This window comes from Sus scrofa, chromosome 1, assembly GCF_000003025.6.
Source record: "Sus scrofa isolate TJ Tabasco breed Duroc chromosome 1, Sscrofa11.1, whole genome shotgun sequence".
Classification (NCBI taxonomy): domain Eukaryota; kingdom Metazoa; phylum Chordata; class Mammalia; order Artiodactyla; family Suidae; genus Sus; species Sus scrofa.
This window is the reverse complement of record NC_010443.5, coordinates 81833602-81857396: the sequence shown is the minus strand read 5'-3', so window position 1 is coordinate 81857396 and position 23795 is coordinate 81833602. Positions and strand designations below refer to the sequence as shown.

At 38.8% G+C, this 23795-nt stretch overlaps 1 protein-coding gene across 1 annotated transcript in view; it reads right to left on the bottom strand.

The window, feature by feature from the left end:
* Positions 1-23795, bottom strand: part of NT5DC1 (5'-nucleotidase domain containing 1) — a 134774-nt gene that overhangs the window by 23295 nt on the left and 87684 nt on the right. Inside the window, exons 7-8 of the mRNA XM_001928200.4 lie at positions 2501-2675; positions 205-302 (exon numbers count right to left, since the gene is read on the bottom strand). Coding sequence (XP_001928235.1) covers positions 205-302; positions 2501-2675 — 273 coding nt within the window. The remainder of the gene's footprint in view (positions 1-204; positions 303-2500; positions 2676-23795) is intronic.

Genomic DNA, 23795 nt, shown 5'->3' with positions numbered 1-23795 from the left:
CTATAATCATCCCAGGTTTGCCAATTTGTCTATGTGTTAATTTTTGCAGCCTAATGAGGGGAAAGAAGACTTGCTATCTCCTTTATTCCCCTGGTTGCATCTAACACAGAACATGGCACATGGCTGTTAACCAACAGGGATTTACTAAGTAAGTGAATGAACACATCTTAAATAGGAAAGACAAGAAACAAAATGTTAACTTACCAAGTGTCCGGAAGGGCCTCTGACTTGGTAAATGGGAGAAGAAACCAGGCTTCAAGGCATTTGTAATCACAATGTCAAAAAGATCTTCAAAATCATTCCTAAAAAGCGATGATATTTTTCATAAATTTATCTTAAGGTATTAGAAATGATTCCTATTAAACAGAACTGAATCTCTGCCTATGTGGCCAACCATCATTTCTTATCTTTTAGTTTTACATGCTTTCCATACATTTTAAGGTGACCCTTACACTGGAAATAGAAGGTGGAAGATGTTAAGCACTAGGCATCCTAACAACATCTTGAAGTATAGACATAAGGGGGGGGAAAGCACATGAACCCATTAACTCTAGGTGCAAAGCTGGCTTTCTCACCAGGGCAATAGCTAGAGTGGGTAAATTCAACAGTTTCAAACATCTCAGATATTTATGAGCTCTGTTTTTAAATTTGTGGCCTGAAATTTGTTTGGATTTATTAGCATCAAGAGTTATTAATAATTTTTTGGGAGTTCCTGTTGTGGCACAGTGGAAACGAATCCAACTAGGATCCATGAGGATGCAGGTTCGATCTCTGGCCTCATTCAGTGGGTCAGGGATCTGGCATTGCCGTGAGCTGTGGTGTATGTCAAAATGCGACTCGGATCTGGCATTGCTGTGGCTGTGGTGTAGGCCAGCAGCTGCAGCTCCGATTTGACTCCTAGCCTAGGAACTTCCATATGCTGTGGGTGTGGCATTAAAAAGCCAAAAAAATAATAATGATAATTTTTTGTGTTATATAGGTCCTACAGAAAGTTAGCATTATATCCAGTCAGGTGACATCTTTCAGAGAGTGTTCAAAATGTAAAGATACTTTATTCTAAAAATCAGGATAGTCTTATAATATGGTAATTTTTAACTAACAATAATTGTTTTTTAGTCTGTATTTAATGCTATATTAAGGATTATTTGGAACAGCAAAGGAAAGATAGTCCTGTTCCCAACAGACTACATTGGGGAGATAATATTTACTCAACATTCCAGAATACTTTTTACACAGCAAAACTATACTAGAGAGGAATTAATAAGATATGAAGAAAAATTTTGGTTATCTATGCTAATGAAAAAGAAATTAAGACTCCCAAGTATTTATTCTGAAGCATGGTCCCACCACTAGGACAGCAAATGTCTCTATAGAAGGAACTATCTAGGCTTTGGGGACTGTAGACTTAATTCACTTCAAGGATCCCAAACCTATACATTAATCAAAAAGCAGGAAACAACTGACAGACTACAAGTATTACCACAGACCACTCTAAACCCACATGCGCTGAGGAACATGGAAATGAGGAAGCTAAACAAGTTGGCCGGAGGGCAGTTTTGAGGCTAAAATTTTGCTTTATGGCAACTCAGTACAGTATCTGCTAAAATTTGAGGAAATATTAGGGAAGATCTAATTGCCTATTTTAGAATCTAGTTCTAACACAGATATTCCTTGGTACTGCCTGCAAAAATGCCGTAAATAAGTATTAAGACTTATTGAAACTTACCAACTACTCTGTGTAATACCTCACATGTATTGTGCTATTTAAACACTTATTTAAACTTTACACCTAGGAGGTATTAGTGTACTTTTACTTTTTTTCTTCCTGTTTTTTTTTTTTTTTTTTTTTTTTTTGCATTGTACAGAGGTACTGGAACTTGGTTTCTTTAGTGTCATGGCAACTGACTCCCCCTCATGTGCCCCCCACTGTCACATTTTTAAGATGATGAAATTGAGGCTTAAAGAAGGTTATAGAACCTATCCCAGGTCACAGGATAAGTTGCAAGGCAGGGCTTGACCCATATCTGGTCTTATGCTAAGTCTTGGTCTCAATGTTCATGGATGCATTGATAGCCTCGATGTTCATGGATGTCAATTCCGCCTCTAGCTGGGCTAAATGGCCAAGTATCTGGCTCCAAAAGGCCATGGCTACAGAGAAATTGCACTCCAGGTATGTATCGGGGAGTAGAAATCAACATCCCTCAGTAATCAGCTGAAGCTGAGAAAGCAAATTCATGGAGGACCGCCTGAAGGACATGCGGTCCAGCCACCTTTTAGAAAATCAGTGGGCTGTGAGCCTGGCAGTACCATTTTGACAAAACGTACTTGGGGTGTGTTGCTGTCAGCAGATGTTGAGAACTGTTCTGAGAAACAACCACTTGTCACTCAGTATTGTTTAATATAATGACACGGCCACAGTCCAGCACTTTGAAAAAAGCCCTGGTCTAATTTGTTATCATTATTTTATAAGACCATGAAAACGAAATGATGCAACACTCACCCAAGGATATATCTGCAGAGGAGTCTACAGTAATCACTGTGAGAGCTGGTAATTAACATAAGAATTTTCCCAGCATTCTTCAACTGTCGAAGCCACTTTTTTACAGATTCAGGGCAAGTGTGTAAATATCTGCCTGGATCTCTTTTTATTTCTGGAAAATAGATTCCACAGTTCTCTGGAAAGCAAAAATGTCAAGGAGATTTTTCTTTTAAAAAATTTTTGACCCTGCGTACTCAAACAAGTTCCACTCTCTCAAAGCTATAAATAAAATTAAAAGAAAAAAAACCAAACAAACAGGTTTGAACAATCTAGCAATGATAGCATTACAAACCACTTCTTAAGAATACTTCCAGTTCTTTAAAACATGATTGAAAATGCTAGTTGAAAATATTTTTTGGCTATCTGATAAGAACCGGTAAGATCTTAAAACAGATAACACAATAGTCAGCATTTTCAAATGAGAGAAAACCTTATTGCATTTGAAATGTCAATTAATAAATATTCTTTCAACAAGTCAACAAAATTTTTCTGAATGCAGATAACAAATACATATTCAGATAATGAACACATCTTTGATATGTCACATCTGAGAAGGGAGCTGGTTCCTTAGCCAAAACATTGTTTCAGATGCAACTCAGATTGGAAGCCTCTACCATCTTTTACAGCCTCTGGGGGGCGCTGTGATGTCATATGGAAATACAAGCCAGAAAAGTGCAGTTAAGGACATGAGTCCCCTGAGCTGGCCTGCTGGCTCTGTCCCTTTGGGTCTTTAGAGAGTCCAGGGGTCAGCCTGAGCTCTGAGGCAACAGTGCCGATATCTCCAGAAATCCTGGTCAGAGGCAGCCACAATGCTCGACACAGTGCCTTAAAAGTTAGGCACTAGACAAGTGCAGATTCGGTTGAAAGGCTACTAGATTCATAAAGTACTTCAGAGATGCCGTTCTTTGGACAGGATAATCCTGGCAAGCGAATAAAAGGAACCCGAGTTCTTACTTTCCTTAACTGCTAGGAAAAGTACACATGCATAAAGAAAACAACAGATAAAAGAGCTTGCAGCTTGCACTGAATAATAAACTCTGCAATAGATGTAATTCTGTACAGTGTCATGCACTTGAAATAAGTGAAATGTAAGTTATATTTCAAAAACATAAGGCCAGGAAAGAAGAGTCTCTAAGAAAAACAAAGTAAACAAACACAAACAGAAATGGTAGCGAACACTATTGCCAAACACCCAAATCCACTCCCCATCTTCTTCGCTGGAAAGTGTTCTGAATTTGTCTGAGGTTCATCCTCCTCCCAGGAGCCGAGTACTGGGGAGGGCAGGTCTCTACCAGGCTAACCTAACACAGTAATTCCTTCCCACATCCTGGCCAGGTAAAACAACACAATTTACTAACAGCTTAAACATTAAGGATATTTATTTAAATTTAAAAAATTTTTATGGCTGCACCTGCAGCATATGGAAGTTTCCAGGCTAGAGGTCAAACCAGATTCTAAGCTGGAGCCTACAGAACAGCAACAGTAACACCCGATCCAAGCCACATCTTCAACCTACCCCAAAGCTTGCAGCAATGCTGATCCTTAACCCACTGAACGAGGCTGGGGATTGAACCTGCATCTTCAGACACTATGTCAGGTTCTTAACCCACTCAGACACAAGGGAACTCCAAGGATATCTATTATTTGCAGCCTACAGTATCTCTATTCAGAAAATAACACATTATAAAAAGCAATCATAACCAGATGAAACAAATTACATAACAAAAGAAAGAATATGTTACATAATGAGAATAATACTCAGACATCATTATACCAGGAACAAAAACAAAGTTTGTATTGTTGTATTCTGCCCTATAGAGAACATGTATATAAATCTCTAGGACATTTTAATATCCCAGAAGCTATGTAATGGCCCTTAAAAAATTAAAATAGAATTCTCTGGTGGCTCAGAGGGTTAAGGATCTGGCATTGTCACTGTTGTGGCTCTGGTAGCAGCTGCGGTGTGGGTTGATCCCTGGCGTGGCTGAAAAATGGTAAAATATATCTTCTGTTTTTCAGGAAAAAGAAGGTAATAATAGTAAAAGACTAATTTCAGAAAAAGAAAATAATAAAATTAAATGACTAAAAATGGAAGTTTGATGAGTAAGCAACTATCAAAGTAATGGCAGAAGCTGTTTCTCACCTAGAATTTATCTAAAGGAGTCATGTGTAGGATTATCTTACCCAGAAAAAACAAAGCTTTTATAGCAACAGTAATATTATGAGCTTTATAAAAAAGATATGCAATACATAATGCTGAAAACATTTATATATTTAAGCATCTGTACTCAGAAACTAAGAAAAATGTGTTTTTTTCTCAGCTCTACGTGCTTAGTGCCGCCTAGTGATCAAAATATGAATTACTGTTAAAAAGCTACTATTTCATTTCCAAATGAACTTCTAAAAAAAGCATATACATTTAAATACTGTATTTAAAAATTCTTGCCCAGATTAATTCACATTAGTTTCCCTTAATAAGCCTAATCTAAAAGAGTACAAACATAATAGAAAATTAGTAACAGGATGTCCTTGTTTTGTTCACAAGCCAGAGTAAAATGAACAAACTAAGAGAGACAAGTCCTGTACAAATAGATACCCCGTGGCAGAAGAGCTACTCTTGCTATAAAAGATCACTAACCATTGTTGAGGAAAATATTTTCATCCGCTGTTGTTAAACACACTATTGTGGATACTAACTGCCTATTAAATTACTTTCCTAAATGTAGGGAGTCTGCCTTTCTTCTTGGCACAGAGCAATCATTCAATGTACGAATACTTAAATTAGTGCTGGGGCAAACACAGGAACACCTATATTCATTTAAAGTCAAAGCAATAATATGATTTGTAACATAACCTATCTGTGACAAAAAACTGTCTCATTCATGCTCTATCAATGTCAGTCTATCTAAAGTTCCTTCCTTTTTTTTTCAATCCCTGTTGAAAAAAAATCGTTAATTACATTTTTATACTGAGAGGTTAACACTGACAGACAAGGGAACTGAGACCTAAGGTCAAAAGAAAGAATGGTCTTGTTTGTTCTGAACTCACAAAGTAGCCTGTGTTTTCACTTAACCTCAAAAGAATTCTACTTCACTGCCATTTTATATAATATTTTCCTGCCTTTTCCACCCCTCTTATATCTTTAGATGCTGGTATTTTCTGTGGGAGTTAAAGAAAAACTTTTAAAAAAGCTAATTCTAAAGAACAAAAGTTAAGCTCTCTTATATTTAAAAATTTGGTTAACACAGAGTCATGGAAATAACAGCAAAGTGTTGTGACAGTCTAATATGCATAGAAAACAGTCTGCATGTATCAAACAAGAATCAGGATTTAGGGACCTCTGGTGGTAAAGAGAAAAAGTACCACTTGAGTATTAAAAATACCTCTTTACTTTAATAGACTATCATGCCACATTGCGATTTCTATCATCATGGATTAAGTAATAAGCAATTTTCCTTGTTAACTGTGTCACTACAGTTTGTGTGACTTGGGGCCAGAATTCTCAAGACTGTCGTGCAAGGGGAATAGAACTGCCTGGATGCTAACACTTCCACTACCAGCCTCCAATTAAGGTCTGTCATGTTCATTGCATGACATAATTTAGGACAGACTGAAACATTTACAACCTTTACGGTTATGGAAAAGCATGCTAATGAAGAGCTACAGTGTTTAGCTATCAACTGTTTAAATGTTCTTGCTCTACGAGACGATATAATTAATTTTCTCAACTAAACATATACAATATATATATATTTTTTTTTGGCCAAGAGATACTGAAATAGTTTTCAAAGGAGGAAAGAGATAAACAAGAGATTGAATATGTTCTAAGTTTATTTATAGAAGATGAAATTGAAATTTAATATTAAAGCAATTTCCTGTTTATGGTCCCTAAATGGTTTGAATCTATCTAATACATTTGTAGATAAAGAAATCTAGAATACCTAGATTGAGTAAAGTGATTATCTATATGCTAAATATGCTTGGAAAAGGGCAACAAATAAGAATTGAGAAATGAAGCGTAAAAATGTACTGAAAAACGTAATAAAATTTACATTTTAACAGTATTTGATTTTATCTCTGAATTTGTGTCCTACCCCAAAGATTCTGATTTAACTGGTCTGGACTGGGGTGATGACACTGATGCTTTCTTAAAGCTTTGCAAATAATGTCAATGCACAGCTAGGATTAAGAATTCTGGGAGTTCCTGTCGTGGCAAAGTGGAAAAGAATCTGACTAGGAACCATGAAATTGCGGGTTTGATCCCTGGCCTCGCTCAGTGGGTTAAGGATCTAGCATTTCCGTGAACTATGGTGTAGGTTGAAGACACGGCTCAGATCTGGCGTTGCTGTGGCTCTGGGGTAGTCCGACAGCTATAGCTCCTATTAGACCCCTACCCTGGGAACCTCCATATGCTGCGGTGTGGCCCTAAAAAGACAAAAAAAAAAAAAAAAAAAAAAAAAAAAAAGAAAGAAAAGAATTTTGGCTCTAAGATAAAAGAACTAAAATTTTTGCTATTATTGTCTGTATGTCCTGCCTGCCTAATTGTATATCATGAGCTCTCAGAGAGCAGGGATTTCTTGGGGTTCCTACTGTGGCGCAATGTGATCAATGGTGTCTCTGCAGCACCAGAATACAAGTTTGCTCCCCAGCCTAGCTCAGTGGGTTAAAGGATCTGCTGTTGCCCCAGCTGTGGCAGAGGTTGCAAGTGAACTCGGATGTGATCCTTGGCCCAGTCCCTGGCCTGGAAACTCCATATGCCACAGGGCAGCCAAAAGAGAGAGAGAGAGAGAAAGAGAGAGAGAGAGAGAGAGAGATTTCTTACTTTTACAATATCTTATTACCTAAGATCTAACCTTGTACATAAGAGGCAACCAATACATATTAACTATGCTGATGTGGATGTGTGAGGTCACATATGGGCATGAACACTGAAGAAAGAACCTTGTCTGATAAACACAGAAGGCTTGTGCTGGAAACGAGAATAGAGAGAAGGAAAGGATAAGAAAGTTGGAACATCCAAATATAGGAGAACTGACAGCTAGGAGACTGGACTGGTCCATAGGACCTGATAGGAACTAGGGAGGAAGTAAGTTTCCATGCCTGAATCTGTGATTCCCAAGCTGAGAGCAATATGAATCTGCTGCAGCACTTAAAAATATCAGTTCCTATACCCTACCTACCCTTAGATCTCTGGTGGGGCTCTGGGGCTCCAGTGGGTCACACTTGGCCAAGAAGGTATCTGCAAACCTGTGGAACAGGTGGTTTAGATGGACCATTTTATAATCTTTGATGGTGATGTCATAGACATCAATACCCATTTCTAGTGTTTCTCCTTCTCTAACATGTATCTGTGCTCTTAAGTAAAAGCATATCTAGTTTTATTGTTTTGCTTTATTGCCACAGATATCGTGTTTTTTTTTACAAATTGAAGATCTGTGGCAATCCTGTGTTTAGCAAGTATTGGCACCCTTTTTTTTTCCTACAGCATTTTCTCACTTTGTGTCTCTGTGTCACATTCTACTAATTCTCACAATATTGCAAACCTTCTTCCATTATTACTATACTTGTTATGGTGATCTGTGATCTTTTTTTTTTTTTTTCCTTTTTATGGCTGCACCTGCAGCATATGAAAGTTCCTAGGCCAGAGACTGAATCTGAGCCCTAGTTGCTGCCACCTACACTGCTGTGCCTGGCTGGGGATCAAACCCATGCCTCCATGGTGACCTGAGCTGCTGTTGTCGGATTTTTTAACCCACTGTGCCACAGCAGGAGCTCTGATCAGTGATCTTTGAAGTTACTACTGCAAAAAGACTCAGAATCACTGCAAGGCTCAAATGATGGTTACCATTTTTTTAGCAGTAAAGTATCTTTAAACTAAGGTATGTATTGTGTTTTTTTTAGGTATAATGCTATTACATGCTTAATAGACCACAGTATTGTATAGAATAATTTTAATATGCACTGGAAAATAAAAAAATTCATGTGACTTGGTTTACAGTGATATTTGTTTTGCTGCTGTGGTCTGGAACTGAACCCACGATATCTCTTTAGGTATGTGTGTATGCAGTCTTCCAAAAACAGAATTTCTGTAGAGTAGTGGTTGTTAAAACACTCCTAGTTTCAGATTCAAGTAGGTTTGGGTGGAATATGAATGAATAAGTGAAATAGAAATGCATTTCTAATGATTTGCCAGGTCAGCGGATTACTCCAAGGACCGCTATAGGATACCCTTATAAAAACAGACAGCTTTTTGAAAACCTTTTTTTCTCCAAAAGAACTTAATCCTCACTATTTTGGCTGGAAACGCAAAACTGGATTAAGCATGTTTAATGCTACCTGATGAAAACTCTCAAACCTATGTCTTACGTTATAGTGGATCTAAATCAACAAGGTTTTAAGTTCTGAAACATTATTTTTACTTTCTTTATAAGTAACTTTTTGAAGAATATATGCAAGGGTGAAGATGTGGTGGAATATTTTTCACGGTATTATTTCTCCTTTTTTTTTTTTTTTGTTTTTTTTTATCTTTTTAGGGCCGCACCCAGGGCATATGGAGGTTCCCAGGCTAGGGGTGGAATCGGAGCTACAGCCTAAACAGGCCTAAACCACAGGCACAGCAATGCCAGATCCAAACCGTGTCTGCAACCTGCACCACAGCACATGGCAATGCTGGGATCCTTAACCCACTAAGTGAGCCCAGGGATTGAACCTGTGTCCTTATGGCTGCTAGTCAGATTTGTTTCTGCTGAGTCCGCAGTGGAACTCCAATTTATCAATCTTGAGAGCAACAATTTTGTAGGTAAAGCAGAAAAAGCTCAGGTTTTGGAGCTGGACTGGTCTAACTTTGAAATTCAGGTCTGCCACTTAATATACTGGTCATATGATTTTTTAAGGAAGTCTAGAAGCAGAGTTAATTTTGAGTAATGCTCATTATAATTGGAGGTATACTTTCATGTTCTTTTGCATGTGACCTGTATATAGAACACATGCTCAATTTACTATGCATGTTACAGTATAGGAAAAAATGTATGGTGAGTTACCAAGATGGTTACAGCACTATGTCTGCAGCATCTGGAGTCAGAATCTATTGTTCCATTCCTTTGAATCTGAGTAGACCCTTCTATTGCTTTGATCAACAGAGTGTGGTGCAAGTGTCAGCTGGTATTAGTTCCAGACGTAGCCCTTAACTAGCCAGGCAACTTCAGCTTCCTGTCTCTTGGAAGCTGATCCCAAGTAAAAAGTACAACCAATCTGAGACCGCCATGCTGCGAGGAGCAAGTCAGATGAAGAACTTGGGTGCAGATGCTCCAAATGCCAGCTCCAGCTGAATGCTGAGCTGACAGCTTCAAATGCAAAACCCAAGAGTGAGCCCCCTTAGACATCTAGCCCAGGCAAGTTTTCAGATGACTGCACCCCTGCTGACAACTGACTGCAATGGGAGATCACATGAGAAGCACCCAGTGAGTCCAGAATATAGGTGACAACAATAAATTGCGTTAAGCTACCAAGTTTTGTGGTCCTTTCTTAATGAGCAATAGATAATTGAAACAAGATGCTTTGGAATGGAGTCACGATTGCAATTATTATCTCTATGCAATTCAAACTAAATTAAGAAAACATTGCAAAAGCTTCTGGAAACACACGGAATAAAAGTAAAAATGCTCTAAATCGTTCTTGTTCTCTTTCAGAGAAGAACTCCAAGGCTTCTATTGTATATACATTTACAGAACATAAATACCTATATAGCTTATGTCAACATAAATCTTTTGAACAGTTTAAAGAAAACCAAAATTAACAAGTGCTGAAGGCAAATTCTACACAGCACTTCTGACTTCTCACTTCAAATGTGGGTTACTTTGAAACTGAGACAATAATAAACCAGTTGCTGAAATACATAGCGATTACAACAGAAAAAAAAAATGAATCTTCTGAGTTGTTTATCTCCCATTAACCTCAACACAAAACTTTGAGTTAGTATCAAAAATTAGATTGGTCTTTAAAGAAACATGCATTTTAAAGATTATATTTAATCACAGGAGTGCACTGTTTCCTTAATTACTTTAGTTGAAATGTCTCCAGTGTCTTCAGGAATATCTTTTCTTAACGAATAAAACCAAAGTATACAGAATTAGGACTAACTTAGAGGAAGCTAACTTTGGAACACAAAGAATATAGTCACAAAGACTTACTTAGCCAATACCTGGTCTCACAGTGTATTACATAAACAGAAAAGTTCTATATAGCTATTAGGTCTGTGTCACATCCACACCTAGGACACACAGAATTTAGGGAAACAGTTGTTTTAATGAGGCAATACTGTTCTTCACCACACTTTTCCACCCAAATCTGTATTTCATCGGTTGCATCCTGTACATGCTTTTGTAAAACAACACTTGGTCAGTTACCCCAATTTAACATTAAAAAAAAAAAAACACACTTAATTTTTAAATTAGTGAGATTTTGATTCAGGTAACTTCTGGCAGAGGTTTTAGTTTTGTAATATCAAATTTGAAATAATGGACTTGATAAAATAGAAAACTGTTCATTTCTCTTTGCTGTAACAGACATAGATATTTAGGATCTATGTGTAAATGTCTTGCAACACTGCTCCTAAACCGTTGCCTGGGCCACAGTGGGTGACTGGAACCCCAACACTGCTTACAACATTTTCTTTCATCAATGTATTCGTGTGTGTCTGTGGGAGCAGGTTCACAACCTCTAATTTCCATCAGATTCCTGGGTTTGGGGTCATGTGACTCCCAAGAGGTTAAGAACCATAGATTTAGATTTTCCAGGTTAGGACCATTCAATCAAAAACACTTCCCAATATGCCTCCTTTGTCACTTTCAAAAAAAATATCTTAGAGCTATGTCTTAGAAAAATAGAAATTCTCTATCATAGGTGATATAAATTTTTTACACAAATAATTCCTGGACCACTCTGTAATTTTGTACAACTATACCTCCTAAGACTAACAGATTTACATTTATTTAGGATGGCTAAAAAATGGTTGCTCTTGTCATTTAACTTGTAGGTTTTGTTTTCTTTTTAGTTTTTAGGGCCAAACCTGTGGCATATGGAAGTTCTCAGGCTAAGGGTCTAATTGGAGCTCTAGCTGCTGGCCTATACCACAGCTACAGTAACTCAGGATCCGAGCCACATCTGCAGCCTACACCATAGCTCACGGCAATGCCGGATCCTTAACCCCCTGAGCAAGGCTAGGGATCGAACCCTACTAATCAGGGATATTAGTTGGGTTCATTACCCCTAAGCCACAATGGGAACTCCTTAACTTATAGGCTGATTGAAAATAACCAAATATAAAACTTAAGAAACAGATATAAAACATCATAAACAATCTTAACACTGAAAGAAACTACATTGAAAATAACATTAAAGAGACTAAATTATTGCTTTTCTTATTAAATATGATACATTCTAGCTATAGAAAATTCATTGTATTGGATCTTCTACTTCTGTAATAATTAGCCACCGCAAACAGAGAGGCTTAAAACTACAGTATATTACCATATCCCCAAATTCTGACACTTGACTGAGTTTAGCTGGGTGGTTCTCCCTGGGGCTGGGATGGCTGACATAGCAGGGCTGGCATGGCTGGCATAGTAGGGCCTGGTGAAACACCTCTCCACTTTGTTAGCTTGGGTTTCCCCATGGCTTGACGGTCTCAGGGTAGCTGGATTTCTTACATGGCAGTGGGTTTCCCTCCAAAGCAAGTGTTCCAAGACACTAAGGCAAAAGCTGCAAGGGTTCTTAAGACCTTGTCTTAGAAGTCTTACAGAGTCACTTCTGCTGCATTTTACTGATCATACGGGGCCATTTCATTTTCAAAAAAAAAAAGGAAAAAGATAACAGGAGGATGTCAATTCTAGGCGGTATTCTTCATTAGGAGCTATCTTTTTAGACTAACTATCTTTTTAGACTTGCTATTCATATGTAACCATATGGGAGTTTGAAGTATACTATCTATTATATATTTTTTCACCTGTTTTTTTTTTTTTTGTTCAGCATCATATTTGAGCAATTTCCTATGACACTAATAGTCATTTTAAAACACTTTGATGATTTTGATTTAGTATCAAATTTTATGAAAGGCTTTTTTATAACAACTATCTTATAATGATAACTGACATACTTTGATACTGACATATTTTAATATCACACTTTGATATATATTTTTGTCAAACACAATTCTAAGACCTATATAACTATTCATGTATATAATCTTTGATAACAACCCTATGAGACAGGTGTTATATTATCCCCACGTTGCAGTTGAGGAAACTGAGATACAAAGAGGCTGAGGAATTTGCCTAAAGTCAGAGAGCTAGAATGTAGCAGAGTTGGGATTTGAATGCAGCCAGTCTGCTTTCAGAGACTGTGCAATACTGCCTCTCCAGTGATACAGCATTTAGGAACTGTAGAATAACTTCAAGGATACCATAAATCCTTACTTTTTTTCTTTTTTTCTTTTTTTTTTGCATAGAGTTAACTGCTACATATCACAGGTCAGAGGCACTGGGGTTGACTGGAATTTGAATAAGTGAGAGTTTGAAATTTCAACAAAAAATTTAGATTTCTGTAGAGAAAAAGACGTATTTATCGATGTGTCTTCTGTCTACATAGTCACAGCATTTAGGACTGGAAGAGGCTTTAGAAATCATCGACTTCAAGGCCATCCCACTAAAAAATGAATTCAGAGAGACCACTGATTTTGCTCGATACTCTAAAGTTAGTAATAAACTTGGGATTGGAATAGAATGCTTAAGAATTCTAGTCCACTAAATTTTATGTAACCTCATGTGTAACCTTAGCACTTGGCACAGGTAGGTAACCTCACTGCCTACCTGCCTAAATCTTTGTGTTTTAAATCAAACTCATCCGGTAATCAGTGTCTGTTAAAGAAAAATAATGTGTTCCAAAGCAGAAGTCAAACACTTTAAATGGTACACCTATTTTGCTTTGTAATTACTGAATAATGTCCTTTTCCTAAGAATACCTATAGAAGGTTTTTGTAGTCACTGAGCTGATGTTATCTATGCTATAATCTGGGAACTGAAATTTTATATTGAGATGGGCAAAAAACCAAAAGAAATGTTTTACATTAAGGAATAAATATTACCTTCCTTCCTGGAATGCACTGCCTTCTGAAAAACAAGCATAAATATGTATTTTTTTCATCACAATGGGTCCCCAGCTATGATATACTTGGCCCTAAGTTATTTGCTGCTTAGAAATGTTTGCAGTTTATCTGTGGAGCCCTTCCTGACACTGTCACCCAGTCACACCACCTCTAGACATTATTTATCAAACTATGCAATAATAAACACTTGTAATAAGTGTGTTTTATGTATATTTCTTTCTCCTGAGACTGAGATCATTTAGGAAAAGAACTCTCTTTACATTCATATTTACATGCTTGTTGATGGCTGGCAAAGAGCAGAGGATTAATAATTGTAGAAAGAAGGATGTGTGAGGGGAAAGCTACCAAACAAGATGTAACAGGTGACCATAAAGACCAGAGGCTGGCGAACTGCAAGATAGGAAAGCCTGCAAGTTAAGAAAGGTTTTTATATCTTAAAATGGTAATATACTTATCTACATAAAGTCTATAATCTTTAAGATCTAGCCCTTTAAACAAGTTTGTGGATTTCTGATATAAATATAGTATTTCATGATTATAGCACAGTAACAATAAGCAACAGTTATAACTCAGTTTTAACTATAAGATTCATGAAATTGTTGGTTTGAGAGGCATTGTTGAAAGGTTACACAGCCTCTCAGCAGAGTGAATATTAGAAAATCATTTGTGATAAAACTGCTTTCTGAAAGACAAGCATAAACATGTACTTTTCATCACAATGGGTCCCCAGCCATGGCATACTTGGCCCTCAATTATTCTCTGGCTTGGGCCTTCTAACAGTTTATTTTACTGAGCCAGAAGATGGTTCTTTTCACTTTGTCATCTTGTTAAAACAAACCTAAACCTGCCTTTCCCTTTAGGATCCTGATACACTTAAGTCTCTGAATAAAACATTTTCAAGCTTGCTAATAGAGAGGTAACAGAAGGGGCCACAGGAAGACACCAGAAGACCAGGGCTGAAAGCTAACACCTGGTAATATTTTCCCTTGTTAAGGTCAGAGGAAGCAGGAAGAGCCAAGAAATGCACATGATGACATGATGACATCATCGGAAGGACCTAAGGAGGCATCATTGCCTAAACACAGTCTTACAAATCAGTGGACAAGAAACAGGATGTTTTCTTTGGTAGAGCAAATGAAAGATGCCTCCAGGTAAAACCTGGGTCAAGTTTGAGGCCCTAGCTTCAAAGACATGCACTGTTAAGTTTCTTCTCAGACAGATTTTTTTTTTTTTGGTCTTTTTCTAGGGCTGCACTGGCGGCATATGGAGTTTCCCAGGCTAGGGGTCTAATTAGAGCTGTGGCTACCAGGCTATGCCAGAGCCACAGCAACACGGGATCTGAGCAGCGTCTGCGACCTACACCACAGCTCACAGAAACGCCAGATCCTTAACCTACTGAGCAAGGCCAGGGATCGAACCCTTAACCTCATGGTTCCCGATCGGATTCGTTAACCACTGAGCCGCGAAGGGAACTCCTCAAACAGTTTTAAAAATGTGTCTGCCAGGCACAAAACTATGTTGGAAGGTTTTGTTTTCGCTAGAGGAAGTGGGCCCTCATATTATTCCATCTTGAAACCGTCCACCTCCTCCAGGAGAAAGATGCTGGAAAAAATTTGAAGAACTAAAATAGGGTAGCCTGGGGCAAAGCAGGCTCAGAGCGGTGCCAATGCTTCTTCCTTTAAAAGAAAGTTACAGTTGACTTCTCTAGCTTTGAGGCACACAGAGACCAGAAACAGTAACAGGAACAAAGCAGCCATATGCCAGACATTAGGGTTCATTTACCGTACGTGTCTTAAGGAAACCTGCCTTCCCCTGAGGACGCAAATGCTCAGTTACTTAACAAGTCTTTAAAAAACAAAAAACCTGGGGTAGAACTCTCACTGGTTTTTATTCTGGAATATGGAGTTGAACACAGGGCCACGGCAGCGTTTTAGCATGCTCAAAGTGGAGAAAGCCTGGGGGCACAGCTGTCCCAGCCTGAGAACCTAACACAGCTTGTAGCCTCTGTACAGTGGGAGAGTCTCAGAAAACAGTGGGAATGGCCAGGAAGGGCTCCCAGATGAATAAGGCTGGATACAACTGGCTTCTGGAGAGGATTCAGGGCTTTTAACCTTCTCACAGTCTCTCTTTTCTCTTCTTTGGCCTGATTCCTTTCAACTCTTTCACTCTGCCTCCTAATTTTTTTTTTTTTTTTTTTTTTTTTTTTTTTTTTTTTTTTTTTTGCTTTTTAGGGCCGTACCTGTGCCACATGGAAGTTTCAGGCTAGGGGTCCAATCAGAGCTGTAGCTGCTGGCCTATGCCACAGCCACAGCAACGTGGGATCTGAGATGCGTCTGTGACCCTCACCACAGCTCACGGCAACACCAGATCCTTAACCCACTAAGTGAGGCCAGGGATTGAACCCACATCTTCATGGATACTAGTCAGATTAGTTTCCATTGCACCACAGTGGGAACTCCTGCCTCCTAATTTGACTAATAAAATAAGTTTGTGTATCTTGAGTATTTTTCTGAAGTAACAAAACATATAGTCATATTAAGATGACCATTGTACATATTTTTAAAATCTTTGGATATGAAAGACTTTTAAAACCCCAAATCAAAAGAGAACTCTGCTGGGTTAAAATGAAAAATCTTAAAAATAATGCTAAAAATTCAGATTTTATATATATAGTAAATATATATATGTTATATATAATTAAAGATTTTGGAAGAAAGGTATTTTTCTGCTTTCTCCATCCCACTATCAATCTTAAAAACCATTACCTCAAAACTGACCTCTTCTGTTTTTCTAAATTCCACCCTGCTTTCTGTGGTCAGCTTAATTTCCGCTTTTTCTGATTTTCTCTTTTATCTTCTATTTAAGCTCTAGAAATCAATTTTTTGTGTGCCTTTATAGTGATCTGCATTATAATGATTAGATTCTGGGCCTGGAACACATTCAATAAAGGTAATGTAATCAAACTTTCTCTTGAGGATGTTAAATATACTTGCTTGAAATCTTGGTGAGTATAAAGTATTGTATGGTTTAATAAACCATTTCTTTTATAGTCAAAGGTGAACTTTATTTCTGCCAATCTAAATGAGGCCTATTTATAAATTCTAATTAAACCAAATCTCAAGGCTAAAGTTCTTAGGAGCAGTAGTACAGATCTGACTGTATATTTACTGGGTACTTTCGATCTTTCAGAATAAAGCACAATAAACCTGCTATAGTTATCAAGGCAGGAATCCTACACATTCCCAGCAGACTTGAATAAAACAACATGGCATAATCAAACTATTCATTATGAAAAATTATGTTCTGACTTTCTTGGGACCTAAGAAAACTTTTGTTAAGAAAGCACATGACCTAAGTGATCAGACCTTCTTTCTGAAAGGAAAGGACTTACCAATATAAATCCAGAGAAGCTTAAATCTGGAATTACTCAATGACCAAGAAGGAAACATTCAAAATTCAATGTAAATGAGGCAAACGTTTTATGGTGTTTGGCAAATGTTAGTAATAAATACTAAATGAGCTATGTGTACTCAATGAAGAAAAATGTGAATGAAAAGGAAATTGCGCTCCACCTCATAGATGCCCAATAACAGTTCCATTTACCTGAAAACTATGACAAAGAAAATGTTTTTCCTTCCAGATAAGAACTCCATGTAAAACTTTAAAAAGAGTTTAATCTAAATGCTTAGGCCAGCAAATAAAATCATTATAGAGCAAAGTAGGAGGGAAGGGAAGAAGGAATTCATGATCTGCAGATGACTTTGTTAGGTAATGGCTGCTGCCACGGATGGGAGGAGAGGGGCTATTCCATTCCCCTGAAAGATCTCCAAAGGACAGAACATTTCTACATGGAGCAGGCACTCATATATAAGCCCATTACAGCATGTGGTCCTGGGTGATCCTGAGGAGCCCAGATCCGAATTAGACAGTCCTGACTGAAGTCTGTTGTGCAATTTACTTGGTTAAGTGTCTTAGCCATTCAGACACTTTGCTGACTTATCTGTGGAATGATGATGATAAATAGAACCCACCCGATAAGACTGTTGTGTGGATTAAACACAATAATGTAAGTGAAACACCTGTGCAGTGGTTGGCTCATAGTAAACACTCTGTGTGAGCCACCCTTGCTTATATATAGGCAGTCAAGGGAGTTCCCACCACGGTTCAGTGGAACTGAATCTGACTAGCATCCATGGGGACATGGGTTCAATCCCTGGCCTTGCTCGGTGGGTTAAGGATCTGGCGTTGCTGTGAGCCGTGGTGTAGGCTGCAGATGCGGCTTGGATTTGGCACCGCTGTGACTCTGGCATAGGCTGGCAGCTATAGCTCCGATTAGACTCCTAGCCTGGGAACCTCCATATGCTGCAGGTGCAGCCCTAAAAAGACAAACAAACACACACACACAAAACACAAAAATATAGGCAGTCAACTGGGACATCATCCTATGGGACACACTGCATCATGAAACTTCCCTGATAGGGTCAAGATGCACAAAGTTTCACTTATCACAATGGCACTTCTGCTGTGGCACAGGGGGTTAATGATCGGGCTTGTCTCTGTGGTATTGCCATTTGGTTCAAGCCCCCGCAGATTTAAGGATGCGGCATAGCAAATGTGGCTGGGATTTGATCCCTGGCTCAGGAACTTCCATATGCTGTGGGTGCAGCCAATAAAGGAAAAGAAAAAAATGGCACTTACCTTCAAAACCCATATTTGGAAAAAACACCAAAAGTTCTACTAACTGGGAGGCAGGGCAGTCTCTCTTTTTGCCACTTCCAGGGCAAAAGGCAGGGCTGGACAGCTCACTGCACCATTATTTATCATTTCTCATAGCAATGGGCAGAGAACCCTGAGGGCCACAAAACCCCCTCACCTCACTGTGCAGGTATGAAAAGGAGGCCTGGAGAGGCTGACCTGCCTCTCACCACACAATGATGTCACTATACCTTACATTTCCCTGTCTGCTAATAAAGGAGAGTGTTTTTTTGGTATATTTGTTAGTCACCATCTTTCATTTCTTTTGTATTTCTATAATAAACACAGTTGGGAATGAAGCACTCACACTCACACACACACACACACACACACAAACACACACACACACACACACACACAGAAAATGTTTGCTGAATGCAACTGGGTGAACTGAGGGCTATTTATGTTAAATTACTTAATTACAAAATTCACCAAATCCACTTGGAGGGCACCTGGCACATTTGAGTATTATTAACTCCTCAAATATTTCCAACCCCACCAAAAGCCTGCAGGCCCACAGCAGTGCATCAGTCTCTCCGCCCAACTGTTTCTCTGCAGGACCAAACTGCAAAATGCACTGGTACAAGTAAACTGGGTTAATGGCCACTGTCTTCAAGGTGTTTTCTAGATGAGTTTATGGAAAGTTGGAAGTGGATACATTTGATGAAGACGATGATAATGATGATGATGATGTGTGTGTGCGTGTGTGCGTGTATCTAGGGGTATCTGTGACCTAAACCTGTTAAGCCAGGTAGTCTCTACTGGCTTCTTTCAAAAGCTAAACTATCATTATCATTACAGATATTACATGGTCCCATCCCAAATCCTGACAATATCAAGTACTGGCAAGGATACTGAGAATATAACAGATCTGGACCTCTCCTACACTGTGCAACTACTCTGGAAAAATCTTTGGTAGACCTACCAAAACTGAATACGTACCTACTTACCCTATAATACAGACCTCTCTCGGGAGAGGTCTAACAGGACCATATACATAGGTACACAAAACTCATGATGTTCATGAAACATTATTTGTAATAGTCCCCAATTTAAATTTACCCAAATGCCTATCAATTGTGTAGAATAGATAAATATATTGTGGTAGAGCCATATTATTACATGCTGTACAGTAATGAAAAGGAATGAATGCTGTTACCTTCGACAACAGGGATTAATTACAGAAGAATAATGTTGAGGAAAAGAAACCAGAAACAAGAACACACATACAGCTTAATTCTATGTATAGAAAACTAAAGTCAGGCAAAATTAATCTATGGTGTTAAACATCCCTCCAGGCCAGGGAAATTGGCTGGAAGAGAGAATGAGGAGGGCTTCCAGGGAATGGAAATAGTTCTATTAGCTGAAAATATGTTCACATTTAACAGTTTTAACGACAGTAATTATAAAGAACTGCCATGATATTTTCATGACCATAAAAATTAAGAAATTGAGTAAAAGTTAAGTGCTGCATTAGAAATTAAAGAGTCAGGAGTTCCTGTTGTGGCTCAGCAGTAACGAACCCGGACTAGTATCCGTGAGGATATGGGTTCGATTCCTGGCCTGAACCAGTGGGTTAAGGATCTAGCCTTGCTGTGAGCTAAGATGTAGGTCGCAGACGCGGCTTGGATCCTGCAAGGCTGTGGCTGAGATGCAGGCTGGCAGGTACATCTCTGATTAGACCCCTAGCCTGGGAACTTTTATATGCTGTGGTGTGGCCCTAAAAAGAAAAAAAAAAAATTGAAGAGTCACATCAAACAGGAATCTATGTAACCTAACATTGTAAGTTAGTTCAGTATAGAAAAGTGAACATTTGGTAAATTAGCTTATTTAAATTTTCATTAAATAACATTTTAGATTAACTTTAATATTTCCTTTCTTTCAGCATAAGAAATGTTTTTCTAACATTTCTAATAGTTATCGATTAAACTTAATTAAAAAGCATTGTAGGGAGTTCCTGTCGTGGCTCAGCGGTTAATGAAACTGACTAGGATCCATGAGGATGAGGGTTTGATTCCTGGCTTCACTCAGTGGGTTAAGGATCTGGCATTGCTGTGAGTTGTGGTGTAGGTCATAGACCCGGCTCGGATCCCAAGCTGCTGTGGCTGTGGCATAAGCCATCAGCTGTAGCTCCGATTGGACCCCTAGCCTGGGAACTTCCATATGCTTCGGGTGGGGCCCTAAAAAGCAAAATAAATAAATAAATAAAAAGCATTGTATTAAGAAGTCAAAATCCATGCTAGGAAAACATTTTCTTTTCTTTTTCTTTTTTTCTTTTTTTTTTCTGTCTTTTTGCATTTCTTGGGCCGCTCCCTCGGCATATGGAGGTTCCCAGGCTAGGGGTCGAATCGGAGCTGTAGCCACCGGCCTACACCAGAGCCACAGCAACGCGGGATCCGAGCCGCGTCTGCAACCTACACCACAGCTCACGGCAACGCCGGATCGTTAACCCACTGAGCAAGGGCAGGGACCGAACCCGCAACCTCATGGTTCCTAGTCGGATTCGTTAACCACTGCACCACGACGGGAACTCCAGGAAAACATTTTCTAATGAGATAGCACCCCACTTTGGGGGGGCATTTTATATTACTCCTAATAATATCTGTTACCTTTGTACTTTCCTCATTCCTTGAGAATTTCCAGTCCAGGACCTGTTAGGTAATCAGAATTGTAATTCTTCTAATTTTTTCTACAGAGCTTCTGAATTTACTTGTTCAACAATAGTAGTAATGAAAACAGCTGTCATTGTTTTAATATTTTAATGTTTATCTGCAATGCATTTTGAATTTACAAACCACAGTTCCTCCTTTCCCAGACTATAATCTCAGAATTCCATTCTTAGCTTAATGGAAACATCATGTCACTGGATTTTTGTCTGGCTTTGTAAATATCACTCAATCCTGATTTAAGTGTCACTGAACTTTGCAGGCATCAAATAACAGATTTGTATCTGTAAAAGAAAACAGTTCTTTGTTTTTAGAATTAAAGAAGTAAACCTCTTGCCAATAAAAATCTTCTAAAGGCTCAGACTCTTAAAGGTAGAATCAAGGACATATGCGATCATTCTCTCATCCCCCCCCAAAAAAAGAATGGTGAACTAAAACTTAGTGACTTTGATTTTTTAGGGTTAAGATCTCACAACTTTAAATGCGTCAACATTTAGAAGGAACTTTGTTCTGCCAGTAGTTACATATTCCAAATAGTCTAAACACCAGAAAAAAGGTTTCTCAAGAAGTAGTTTTTCTCCAAGAGAATGGCCAAATGGCACAAGGAGCGCTGAGACTCAAACACAGAGGAACTCATCATCCTGGAGGATTCCTACATTGTCCAGACCCATCCTGTCTAACATGGTCATTAGCCATGTGGCTATTTAAAGTTAAATGAACTAAAATTGCATAAAATTTAAAAGTCCAAAAAAAAAAAAATCAATTCCTGCAACACCCTAGCTGTATTTCAAGGGCGTGGCAGCAGCATGTGGCTAGTGGATGCCACAATGGACAGCAGATATAGAACATTTCGTCACTGAGGAAGGTCCACCGGTCAGCACTCTTCAAGGTTAACTTCGGTGCACGATGCCTAAAATTATCAGCCCGTGGCTGCATGAAGCTACGGTGTGGCATCTGGATCAAAATAGCAAGCAAACATGATGTGGTCCAGAAATAGGGCATTTAAAAAAGTCGAGCTAATAATTATAGTCATGAAACCATGCCAAGGCTGCAGTGTGGGCTTGTAGGGGAAACACTCTGCTCAGAATCAGGTGGTTCAGGCTTTACACCTGCCTTTCAGCTGTGTGTCCTTGTACCTCACCTGTTAGAGGGCAGCCCTATGTGACCTTCCCTACTCCATGGGTGGGATGAACTGACAAACAAACCTACACGGTGAGAGTGCTTTGGAGAGTGGTAAGCTACCTGTTGTTTATGCTGTTATTTTTATGTTAAATGGTATTTTTTGCATCAGCTGTAAACCTGACTATGGTAAATGTTTAGCTCACTGAGGTGCTCAAAACTGGAAGGCCTTACTGGGATGATTTCCGAAGTCAGTTGGTCATATCAGGGAAACCTGGCTGATCAATTAATTCTTTACTACTAAGATAACAGAACACTGCTATGTGTATAATGGAGTGATTGTTTTGTTTTGTTTTGTTTTTGTCTTTTTGCCTTTTTCTAGGGCCGCTCCCACGGCATATGAGGTTCCCAGCCTAGGGGTCGAATTGGAGCTGTAGCCGCCGGCCTACGCCAGAGCCACAGCAACGCAGGATCCAAGCCGCGTCTGCAACCTACACCACAGCTCATGGCAACGCCGGATCCTTAACCCATCGAGCAAGGCCAGGGACCGAACCCGCAACCTCATGGTTCCTAGTCAGATTCGTTAACCACTGCGCCACGATGGGAACTCCTGGAGTGATTGTGAACTCAGTATTTATAATGAACCATATTCAAATACATACTTCTAATACAGTGCTACCTGCCCAGAACAAACAATACTGTTCACTGAAACAAAGATGGCGGAATAACTTCCAATTAAACAGTTAAGTACCATGGCTAAAGCCAGAAAGGTGAGAGTTTTACAGAGAAACTAGGCATCTACATCAGACTTTTTATCCTTGAATATAATGTTCCTCCAAGGTTTCACCACTATGAAGGCTCTCCCTGTCTTCAACTCCTATTCTGTACACATACAGGTGTATGAACCGCTGCAGAGATCTGTGCTTCACCCACAGCTGTCAACGGGTGCTGCTAGAGTACCTCCTTACTTTTTCCATTCCTCTCAGAAAACAAACCAAACAGGGAAACTTCTAGATCATGGTTAGAAGAACCTGTAAGCTGCAAAGGCAGCTGCACCTCCGACTAGGTGGGAGAAGAAGGGAGCGCATGTGAATTTCCTTACAAGAGCAAGTGAACCTGGTCTGCCATGGGATTTATGCCAACAAGGTGAGGACCATTATTCGATAACATAAGCATGACTGATAAGGACATTAAACATCACTGTGAGACTGACATTGGGGAGAGACGCCATGAACAAACTTTTAGAATTAAGGAAATTGTATACTAGAGCTTGATAATAGCCTTCTGGATAAAATAACCATTATTTATAATTGTGCCTTAACTTTATTTAGCTAAACCTTTAAAAATAAACTTTAGAAAAAATTTGGATCTATAGAGAACTTGCAAAGATAGTACAGAGAATCAGTTTCTATTAGTAACACTTTACATATTATGAAACATTTTTCCAATTAATGAACCAATAATGCTAATTATTATCAACAATAGCCACATTTATTTCTATTTCCTTGTTTTGATTTGATGTCCTTTTTCTATTGTAGGACCCCAGTCATGCCAC